Genomic DNA, 12,180 nt, shown 5'->3' on the forward strand with positions numbered 1-12,180 from the left:
TCTCAGGGAAGCTGCAAGACAATTTATAACATCCTCTTCATAGCTTTTTCACTTACGTATGGAAAATCATGTGCTTTGATCAACAGCCGATGCGATGAGTTGGATCACAAAAACCACGCATTGAGGTCCTATTCAGGGAAAAATGAACTCCTAGTTATTGCCTCCCTTTCTCTGGCAGGAGGTTCTGAGCTTAACATGGAGATCCAAGGGCAGGAATCAACCCTTCAGGTAGAAGGCCCATGGGAATTAGAGCTCTAGGACCCGTAGAAATGGGAAAGGGAAGAGGAAAAGAAGTGGGTTGGTCAGAGGGAGTCTGGAAAGAGAGGAAGGAAAACCCACAAACAATCCAGCCAAACAATGAGAAGTGAGAGAGAGCCTCCCACAATTGATCCCTCCCGGGTTCTTGCTCGCTGCAGTTTTGGAAGCTTTCCAGGTAGACTCTAGTGCGGTGCACCTGCCCCTTGAGGCTGGGCCGGGACAGCTATTAGCTGGGGAGGGCTGGGAATGCCTTTCGGCGAGAGCCACCGCCCTGGCGGTGGTGGGGAGATCGCAGGGAGGAGTCACCGGGCGTGAAACGGAAAGACTACATCTCCCAGGCCGCCACGCTTTCCAGCTGGAGTCTAGGGCGCCGACTGCTCCCCAGTTTCCGTAGGGAAGCGTCGGGCTACTGCAGCTATTGTGCGTCGCGCTGTTGCCCTCCTCTTCCCGCTTGGGCGTCTTTGGAGGAAGGCTACGTTTCATTGCCGCCCCGTCTTAACCCTTCCGGAGCTTAACAGGACAGCAGGCCGGCTCCCTTGGACCAGGAAGAATTTTGGGAGACGGAGGACTCTGGTAACGAGACCCTAGGGTGCAAGTGAGATACAGCTGAAGGAACCCAAGTCCCCAGGCTCGGTACGAGGGCTTCACCGGGGCAGGGCGGAGGCGCTGGCTTTAAGAAGGGGGAGGGGACAGTGCAATTAGGGTTGCCCGCGGAGTTCGGCAAAGGAAATCTTCAGCTGGCTCCGCAGCTGGGAGCAAGGAGAGGCACCTCCCACCCCCGGCGCTCACCCCCGCCCACACCCTGGGCGGGCTGAAGTGTCACGTTTACAATTGCTCAGGAAGGATCCGGCCGGTCTCCGGAGGAGAGCTGAGCTGCAGTTTCTGTCGCCTGTCAGGGGGGCGATGACTAGGGGGCCAGCTGCTTGCTAGGCAGCACCCCGCCTGGATCCGACTGCGTTAGTTAGCTCTCCCAGTCACCTGAAGCAATCGCCAGGCCGCCCGTTTCCGGTACAGACAAGCCAGCTGTCCCCAGGAATCTCATCTGAACAGGTACCTGTCCTCCAAAGGGAGGGAGGCTACAGCTTCCTGAGCGGGTCCTGCACTGTGCGCACCTCATCTTCTCCCTGTACTGTGCCACTGATGCTCTTGGTCTTTGTGTCTTTCCTCTCTCCTTCCAATCCCCGCCATCAGAACCATGGGGCACCCCCCGCTGGAGTTCAGCGACTGCTACCTGGACAGCCCTGATTTCCGCGAGAGGCTCAAGTGTTATGAGCAGGAACTGGAGAGGACCAATAAATTCATCAAAGACGTGATCAAAGACGGCAACGCGCTTATCAGCGCAATGAGAAGTAAGTGGAAGGCTTCGATGAGCAGTTTCCTCGAGCCAGTGGCTCTGGCCTTTGAGCTCTTCCACACCACGGGGAAAGTGGGGATTTAGGGTGATTCTCAGCCCAGGTGCCTGAGGCGAATGGGTTTCCGGACACTTTGGAGTGGGGTCAGTAGAAGTGGAAGGTGGTGGCTGCAACTAGAATTGGGGCTTTTCCCTTTAGTGTCCTTGGCTTTATAAGACAGGATCTGTAGCTGTCCCAGGGACCGTCTTGTTCTGCAACTATCCTTTCTTGTCAGACTGTTGTTCTGAAGGGACAGTCTGCTTGTTCTGTCGGACATGTTTCTACCCATGTATGAGGCAAAGGGACATCCAAGCTGACTGAGGAACTGCCCTAGGACCTCCTAAGGAATTGGGAATTCAGGCCAGCAGCTTGAGTTAGGGTTTTGTTCCTGCCTGGCCTCTGGTTGCTATAGGTAAGTATGGGGGCAGTAATAAAAAAATTTCAGATGGCAAGTTATTTTCTAAGGAGAGCACCTTTGCCCCAGTGATTTTTTTCTTTAAGTTACTGAGTTATGGTTTTGGTCACGGTCCGTGTAAGTTCAGAATTATTAAATGACCTCACATGCCACTGAATTCTCCTCGAGGGTGGAACAAAGACCTGCCTAGTCCCTGGCAGGAGGAACCCGGCCCCCTGGGAGCATAGTAGAGAGCTCAGGTTGGGAGTTATCTGGCTGAAGGAACCTCACCTAGCTTGGCTTTCCCAGTGGTCACGGTTAACAGCTGTGGGACCCTCCCCTGCTTCCCCACTGTGTATGGAGTTTTTATTTCTGCTAGTTGGCAGAAGGCTTGGAGTAGGAGAAAGAATAATAAACATCCCCAACAAGAGTGCAGGCAAACCAATCCATTGTGCCAAAGAATATACCCAGAAGAATGGAGGTTAGTGAATGGGTTTATATAATTCAGTTTTTCTCTTCTTGGTTGAAAGATGATTATGAAAAATAAAGTCTAAGTCGCTGGCAAATATATTCTGTACGCCTATAACTTTTTTCTGAGTGGATTTATCCCACAAATACTGTGTCTGGTCCAGCGTGGGGACCTTAAGGCAAATGCAGCCAACCGAGAGCAGGGAGAAAGGCTTGGGAGCCGCAGCGCAGGGGTATTTGTTGTGCAGCTCTCCTGATTTGCCCCTTGGAGTCTGTGCTTTCCCTGCATATGTTGTCTGCCCACTTTGGTCAGAATAGAAGTTTTCCAAGTTCCTGCTGGTTGTTTGACTGAATTTGATCATATAATGGTTTGTCCTATTGCAGTCTGAACAAGAGTTAACTCTTGGCAGCACCTTAAAGATGGGGTATTTGAAATGCTGATCCTTAGAAACTTTAGGCCAGGCTTTAGGGTGTGTTGCCACTTAATAGAGTTCATTGAGAGGTTAAAGATATGCAGGTTGTGCCGCAAAAGTACTTAGAAAGGTAGGGGTTCCTGAAAGGAAAAGGGGGAATGTTTGGATTTTCTTTTTATTTACTTGTTTCAGTAAACTGCTTGGTGCAGTATTCATAGTCAAATGAAGCTCATCTAAGCCCCTGGAAGGGACTGGCTTTGTGAAGTTTAGGGTAAGCTGAAAGTGTTTGTGCTAAAAAATGATCAGCTGAGGGGTATCAGAGAGATTAAGATTCTTAAGAGAAAATAAACAGTTCAGTAAAATGTTTGAGGAAGGGCAAAAGTTTTCTAAGTGAGGGGCAAGTTGCGGTTTTTATTCTTTCCTTTTCTGAGATTAAATGTGGTAAGAGTCAACAATTATGCAGGCTTAAACCTTTGCATATGGGCAAAAGATCCAAGAGTTATTTTGGTTCAGGGGGCTTCTTGATATTTATGGTGGTTTTCCCTTTCTGAGTATACATAGAAAGCCAAAAATAGGACAGTTAGGAAATAAAACCCAGCAGCTAACCCACACTCCATTTCTTTCCTTTAAGTTGCATGATTCTAAAAATGTGATTAGCTAGAGGCAAATGTGGGATGTTTCCCACTGTCTTGACCACAGTAATGTTTATACTCCCACTCTGTTTCCTCACACTGGGCTAGCTGGGCGACTTTTTGAGAGTGAGGTAGACGCAAAACAAAGGTATACTCTTGCTTTGTGTGGAGGAAAAAGGAAGAGAGAACACTGGAAGTGGATTTAGAAGACCTGGGCTACAATCTTGGCTTCACCATTTTGGGATAAGAAGGCACAAATCATTTACTTCATATATAAAATGGGGGTAATTATACGCACCTCACAGAGTTGCTTTGAGGCTCAAAGGAGTTAATGGATTATGAAAGTATTTTGTAAATGGAAACGGCTAAATATTGTAAGTTGTTGATAATACATCTTCAGGTTAATAATATATCTGCTGGTGAATGTGTACTTTTCGGTAGATTTCTAAAGGAAAATACATAAGCAGAAGTAATTGGAAACATATTTTTTGCTGTCATCTTGTCGGAAAATGTCATTCCCTACATTGGTGTGTCTCAGCAATTAATTTTGTATACATGTGTGTGGATTCATTTTGTCATTTGGAGCCTGGCATTAAAAGTAAAGAAGAATTATTGGCACCTTTTTATTTAACTTATTAAATTGACCATCAAATCAACTGGCTAGTGTTTCTAGGAACCAGTGAAACCTAGTGCATCATGCCACAAAAACCAGCTGCAGTTTTTGTTAAAGTTGTTAAGCTAGTTGGAACTTGATTTCGTGCTTGTGTCTGATTTTGTACAGAGCTCTAGATAAGGTTTTAGTCACAACTGTGTATGATGATTAATTTATAAATATAGGTCCTGTTTGGATATTCACATTTTCTTAGATAGATTTGTGCTCAGAGGTAATTGATGTTATGAATGTTCAATATGTCTTCCTTGGGAAAGTGATTCATTCCCTCCTCCCCTTAAATGTGATCTATTCATAATTGTTGGAGTACAAAATGGTGATTATAACTTAAGCCAGTGAAAAATAAAAACACTGGCACTCTTAAAGGTGAATATACTGCACACTTTTCTGTTTGTTCTTTGTTTTTATATAGGCAGCTTTGGTCCCTAGTGTTGTTTGAATATTTTCTACGCACTTAGGCTAGGTATTATTTAGAACAAGTGATATAGCCTCTGCTTATATCCCAACATAACATGATACACCTAATAAATGTTATATAGTTCAGTGAACACATATCATTCATTCCATAAATACTCGTGCACATACTAAATTCAAGCCATTGTTCTCAGGGCTGTCACAGATGTGACAGAGTAAGTCACAGACGGGATCCTGCCCTCAAGGAGGTCCCAGACTAGTAGGGGAGGTAAGATATATGTAGAGATAACCTTCATATAAGGGAGTAGATATGGATCAGAGCCATAGAGTGAGACAGGTGGACACCATGGTATGCAACATTAGAGGGAGAGGTCATTTACCTGTGGAAGGACAAGGAAAAGCAAAGGAGGAAGTAGCATTGTAATTGGACAGAATTAATAACACTTGTCACTTGTTTAGTTGTTCCTATATGCCAGGAATTAAAATCTTGTAAGAGGCAAGGATTATTATTCCCACTTTATATATGAAAAAACTGAAGTTCAGAGGCGTTAAGTAACTTTCTCAACTGATAAGGGCAAGAGTGAATTAGAGCTCAGACCTGACTCTAAAAGCCCTGCTTATTTTACTGCATTGCACTGTATTCAGGACAGCGCATTTCATGTAGTAGGAATGACATAGAGAATGTAAAAGGATAGCAAATAATTCAAGTCATCTGGAATATATGGTGCAGGAAGAGAAGTTTGGGAGATAAGGTTGGAATGGAAGGTTGAGGTCTTGACTGTGCAGGACCTGTTAAGTACTTCAGACTTTTCTTTATAGGCAGGGAGTATTCAAAACATTTTTGGTAGGAGGGAGACATGGTCTGAGCTGTGTTTTAGGAAGATTCATCTGAGAGTGATGTGTAAGATGTTCCAATTCTAAACAAATATTTGTGACTTTTTCGCAGTTTATTAGGAACTTTAAATTTTCTTTGATATAGCTCAGGGGTCAGCAGACCTCTTCTGTAAAGGGCAATATTTTAGGCTTTGAGGGCCATTCAGTCTCTGTGGCAATTATTTAACTGCCATTGTTGTGAGAAAGCAGCCATAGGTAATATGTACATGAAATGAGAGTGGCTGTGTTCTAATAAAACTTTATTTATTGACATTGAAAAGTGAATTTCACATAATTTTCACGTCACAAAAATATTGTTCTTCCTTTGAATTTTTCAACTGTTTATAAATATAAAAACCATTCTCAGCTCACCTGGGGCGGTGGCATACAGAAATGGCCGTGGGCTGGGTTTGATTCATTGGTTGTAGTTTGCAGACCGCTGATATGAGTAGTTAACCTAAATGGATTTTTTTATTGGTAAGGCAGTGAATATAGTTATTGCTAAAACATAATGCCATATTTCACATTTTCCATCAACTAATCTTACTTTGGTGTGCTGCTACTTATGCCTGTTCTGCATTCAAGGTTTGCAGGCCCAAATGCTGTCAGTGGCCAAGGAGAAAACAGAAAAGCATGAAGCTATTGGAAGTGGGTTAATAGGGCTGGAGTGATTGGGGTAAAATATAGCAGCCTCATCCCATGTAAAAAAGCCTTCGCTTTCTTTAAAAATGTGATAGCTAAATGAAATATGTTTACAGCCTGGATTCAATCAGGTTGCAACTCCTGAGCTAGATGATCTACTTCTAACAGTCTAGGAGTCTTGGATTCTAATGGGCTAGGAAAATGGAAGGTGATAGTCTCCAGACGGAGATTTCTCTGGGGAAGCACACTAGATGCTGCAAATGAACAGAGGCAGAATGATGGTGTAGTGGGAAAAAAACCTAGACATGATGGGTATGGTGATGGTTCTGCTACTAATGGGGTCTGTGACCTTGGTAAGTCATTTGCTGGGGCCCTTGGTGAGGGGCCCAAAGGTGAGGGTGGGTAGGGGATCTATAAGCCCACTTTCAGATCTAACACTCCATGATTTTTTTTCTGCATATTGTAGTTTAACCATTTGGGAAAGGAATGAGTAACCTCATTATAGGATCTTAATTTATACCTACATAAATTTTTACATTATATTAGTATGTTGACAGTATTAATTAAATATAAAAATTTTAAAATAGCCTTTCAAAAACCAAGGATAACATGCTTTATATGTATGTATGTTTATATGTATAAAACAGATGTCAGAAAAAAGGAATTTTATCATTAAGCCCACACATACACATGCATAACCACAAATACACAAGCTGTCTTGGACTAATGAAAACTTATATCTTAAAAGAATGCAAAAATGTCACTTTCTTACATTCTATACTTTTAAAGACAAGAGTTTTAGATGTTTACGTTAAGGTTACTTTTTAGGGTACCTTTTCAGCTCTTGCTTTGGCAACTGGGGAATCTATTTGGTAAGTAATTGCTTTTCTGAAAGGATGGGTCAATTCCATCTTTGAGGCAAATTTGATATTGAATATACTTAGTGGAGCCATCTCTAGCTTTGCACACAGGAAACCTGGGTACTAGTTGCAACTGTGCCACTTCCTAGCTGTATGACTCTGAGTAAGTCTTTAGTTTTGCAAACCTAAGTTTTCCCATTTCTAAAATTAGAAGTTTGGTCAGTGAGCTTTAGGGTTCCTCCTGGCTTTCTCATTCTGTTTTCTGGGCTGCCACTGTCTTGCACAAATAGTCAAGCAACCTAAATTGATTCCATCGTAAACTTTGGAGCCAGTTCATCTTTACTCTGGGAGAGTGGGCAAAGGGAAAATCCAACTGATATGTCCAGTGTGAGTAGATGACTTGAATCATGCTAGCCTATTTTATTATCTGCTTGGTGAATGCTTCTTGAGAGGGGCCAACCTGGTGCCCTTCAGTTCTGTCCTGAATAGCTCTATAGTGAGGGAGACCAAAGCTTTTAATCCCTTTGGACTGAGTGTAGTGCTATGGTGTGCAGGGAGGAGTTGGTGATGTAATATACATTCTCAGTCAGCAGATATCCTGTCATTATCCTGGTGATAGTTAATCAGTGACTTGGAGGACATGGAGTTGCAATCGGCGCTCTGTATCTGCAGGTTCTGCATCTCTGGATTTAACCAATGGGGGATCGAAAATTCCAGAAAGTTCCCAAAGCAAAACTTGATTTACCACATGCTAGCAACTGTTTACATAGCATTTACATTATATTAGGTATTATAAGTAATAGGAGGATGTGGGTAGGTTATATGCAAATACTACACCATTTTATATAAGGGACTTGAATATTTGTGGATTTTGGTATCCACAGGGGTCCTGGAACCAATTCCCCACACATAATGAGGGAAGACTGTATTTTAGATATTCTGTAGAGTCGCTCAGATCAATGTAATGAGTATGTCGTAGGGTACTGCTGTTAGTAGATATGAAGCAGTGTCAAATGGAATTTGGTGGAGGCAATATTACCATCTTCATAGAAGGTCCTCAGAAGACCAGATTCCAGAGTAGGTGGACTGGAGTGCTGTGGGGACTAGGGTGGAAAAGTGAACCAAGCCAGCCTTTCAGTGTGACCACTTACAAGAAGCTGGTAGGTTTTTTCTTTTTTTTTTTTTTGGATGGTGAATGGTATAGGGGTAGGGTAGGGAAGATTATGGCTTGATCTTCTTATTAAGAAAAGTTTTTCAGAGTTAAGAGTTATGAAGGAAAATTACTTTTCAGCTTCATTTTTATAGCATCATTTTTTAAAAGCATAACCCAAAACTTCTGTTTAATCTGGCACCTGCTTCTCTAATCAGTAACTATAGAAATTTCCTAAAAACCCACGATGATCTGGAAAGATACATGCTTTTCCAGGAGAGTATCCTGGAAATCTTGAGCTGATTCTTTTTCTAGTGGGGTGGAGGGCCCTCATGATACATTATTGGGCTTGTATCAAGTGCTAAAGCCTAACATGGTGTAAAAATAATTAATTTTAATTCAACAAGGATTTACGAAGCACCCACTATGTGTCAGACAACTGGACAACTGGAGATATAATGGCGAATAAGGCTTATATGGGCTCTGCCCTCTTGGAGCGTACTTTAAACATCTGATTACTCACTTAAATAATTGAATTACAGTTGTGAGAAGAGCTATGAAGAAGTTCAGGATATGATATATATTCTATCACATGTTATAAAGTGGGTCTTTGTGGGGGGAAAAATGAGCTAGACTGTGGAGATGCAACTGTCCATAGGGGGGAAAAAAAAAACTGAGAAGGAAGACTTCCTAAGTCAAAGCTATCTGTTTTACTACTGTGGTAGTTAATGGCCCTGATAATGAGCAAGATTCTTTAAGTGAATGGAGAGTTTGTCAGAAATAGGGTGTAGTATATCTCCTGGGGTCTTTAGCTGTGCTGTGCGGCTTGTGGGATCTCAGTTCCCCAACCAGGGACTGAACCCAGGCCACAGCAGTGAAAGCCCAGAATCTAACCACTAGGCCACCAGGGAACTCCCCTCCTTCTTCTTTTATAAGTATATTAAAAATGTTTTTTGAGTAAGTAATGCATGAACATGGTACAAAATTCAAAAGGTCCTCCTCCTGTGTCCCAGTTCCCCAGTTCTTCACACTAGAGGCAACAACTGGCAACTTTTTGCTTACCTTTTAAAAAGAATTTTCCTGGTGCTTTTTTCAACTTCTGCTTCCACAGGAATGTGTTCATTGTGGGCAAATTCTCAGCCACACTGGGGCAAGAGTTCTTTAGGATAGTACTTGGAGCGAATGGTAAATTAAAGACCTCATAAAATCAGCTCCTCCATAAAAGCAAAAAGGAAACTGGCAAAAATTGTCAAAATCAACTTTCTCAGAACTCTGTAAATTAACCAAAAGGCTTGCAACAATCTGAAGAATGTTTATTGATGGAAACATGTTGAACCTTTGTAACAGCAGGTTTTGTGGCATTTTAACTTACCCTGCCTCCCATTCCCTTCTCCAGAGCTTTGTGGTAGCCCCATAACCATAGTAGCTGCGGAAACCGGTAGCCTTTAGCATCTGAGGGAGAAGAATGGGTTTGTAGTTCCTCGAAGACTCACAGACCTATAGTCTTGTCACTATCTAACCTGTCTCAAAGCTACCTAGAAAAGCCCTATTCACACAGCTTCTCATTACTTCATCTGATTTAGAGTTAGCTCAGTGGGAAAAGTTCTAACCCCGAGGTGTTTAACATCACAGGTGACTTAGACTAACTGACACCAGTCAGGGCAAGCAAAATCCTGGCCAAAAACATAAAAGGAAAATGAGATGTCTACTGGGGGCTTTGAAAAGCTCTGACATATTCCAGCAGATCTAGAAGGCCATGTGCATGCCCAGGGCTGTGCATGTGCCTAGAAAATACCTGAGAGGGCCCCAATTTCTCTCCTATGGCTGAACTTGAGGCAGAGTTATAAACTGCTTGGCTGAGTGTTGAAGAAATGACCCAACATGCACACAGAGCCCCTCAGAAAAAAGTGGAAGACTTAATGGTTCAAGACATTTAAGGAGATCTCTGAACAGTTACCAGCTGGCTACTAAACTAACCAAGCAGAGACTTTAGGGGCCACACACTACAAGTAATACAGACATTACAGAATTTGTCCAAGAAATATGATAAACAAACAAACAGCAACTAAAACAATGACAAAAACAACAATAACAACAGAACCTGGGGGAATCTCATTTCCAGAAGTACCACATTTCATTGTCTAAAATGTCCCATTTTCTACCAAAAATGGTTAGATATGCAAAGAAACAGAAAAGTATGGTTCATACACAAGAAAAAAGCTGTCAGTAGAAACTGTCCCTGATGGAGCCGAAATGTTGGAATTTAGACAAAAAATTAAATCAGCTAATATAAATATATTCAAAGAACTAAAGGAAACCATGTCTAAAGATTTAAAGGAAAGCCTGAGAACAATATTTCACCAAAGAGACAAGGAAAGCCTGAGAACAATGTTTCACCAAAGAGACCATATAAAGAGATAAAAATTATAAAGAAGAGCCAGATAGAAATTCTAGAGTTGAAAAGTAAAATAACTAAAATGAAAAATCCATTAGAGAGGTTCAACAGCAGTTTTGAGCTAGCAGAAGAGTCATAGAACTTGAAGATAATCCAGTCTGGGATTATCCAATCTAAGCAAAAGAAAGAAAAAAATGAACAGAATCCCAGAAATTGTGTGACACCATCAAGTGTATCAACATATGCGTAATGAGAGTCCCAGAAGGAGAAGAAAGATAGAAAAAAGCAGATAGAGTATTTGAAGAAGTAATGGTCAAAACTCCCCCAATTTGATGTGCAACACTAATCTCCAGATCCAAGAAGCTCAAAAAACTCCAAGTAGGATAAACTGAAGAAGATCCATACCTAGATACATTATAGTCAAACTGATGAAAACCAAAGACAAAGAGAGAATCTTGAAAGAAGGAAGAGAAAAACAACTCATCAGGTGAACAGAACCCTCAATAGGATTAAGAGCTGATTTCCCATCAGAAACCATGGAGACTGGAAGGCAGTGGACTGACATATTCAAAGTGCTGAAAGAAAAATAATGTCAATCAAGAATTCTTTATTCATCAAAACTATTCTTTTAAAACAAGGGAGGGGCTTCCCTGGTGGTTCAGCGGTTAAGACTCCATGCTCCCAATGCAGGGGGCCTGGGTTCGATCCCTGGTCAGGGAACTAGATCTCGCATGCCCACAGCTAAGAGCCTGCATGCTGCAACTAAAGATTCTGCACGCTGCAACTGAAGATCCCGCATGCCGCAACTAAAAGTTCCTGCATACCACAACGGAAAAGATCCCACATGCTGCAACTAGAGATCCCACATGTCACAACTACAAAAGATCCCACATGCCACAACAAAGATCCCGCATGCTGCAACTAAGACCTGGCGCAGCCAAATAAGTAAATATTTTTTTAAAAAGGGAGAATTAAGACATTCTCAGAATTAAAACAAAACAAAACAAAACTGAGAATTGGGGCTTCCCTGGTGGCGCAGTGGTTGAGAATCTGCCTGCTAATGCAGGGGACACGGGTTCGAGCCCTGGTCTGGGAGGATCCCACATGCCGCGAAGCAACCAGGCCTGTGAGCCACAACTACTGAGCCTGCGCGTCTGGAGCCTGTGCTCTGCAACAAGAGAGGCCGCTATAGTGAGAGGCCCGCGCACCGCGATGAAGAGTGGCCCCCGTTTGCCACAACTAGAGAAAGCCCTCGCACAGAAATGAAAACCCAACACAGCAAAAATAAATAAATTAATTAATAAACAAACAAAAAACAAAAACAAAAAAACACTGAGAATTGGTCACTAACAGAACTGCCTTACAGGAAATACTAATGAGAGTCCTTCAGGATGAAATGAAAGAATGATGTATGGTAATTTAAATCTGCACCAGTAAATGTAACTACATAGGTATATATGAAAGACACTATAACTGTCTGTTTTTTAGTAACTCATTTCTTCTCTATTTGGTTTAAATGACAGCTGTGTTGTATAATAGTTATAAAACAGTTGATCTTATGATATATAAAAATGAAATATGCATGCAATACTGTACAAAGGATGTGGAGGAAGCAATTAT

The 12,180-nt window shown here is 42.2% G+C and overlaps 1 protein-coding gene across 1 annotated transcript in view; it reads left to right on the plus strand.

Moving 5' to 3' along the window:
- Positions 1-907: 907 nt before the first annotated feature.
- Positions 908-12,180, plus strand: part of OPHN1 (oligophrenin 1) — a 684,959-nt gene continuing 673,686 nt past the window's right edge. The window contains exons 1-2 of the mRNA XM_022561083.3: positions 908-1,308; positions 1,450-1,607. Coding sequence (XP_022416791.1) covers positions 1,454-1,607 — 154 coding nt within the window. The 5' untranslated portion in view covers positions 908-1,308; positions 1,450-1,453. The remainder of the gene's footprint in view (positions 1,309-1,449; positions 1,608-12,180) is intronic.

The sequence above is a fragment of the Delphinapterus leucas genome, chromosome X (assembly GCF_059928025.1).
Source record: "Delphinapterus leucas isolate spDelLeu-1000000601 "Yukka" chromosome X, BTC_Dleu_Yukka2, whole genome shotgun sequence".
NCBI classification, from domain to species: Eukaryota; Metazoa; Chordata; class Mammalia; order Artiodactyla; family Monodontidae; genus Delphinapterus; species Delphinapterus leucas.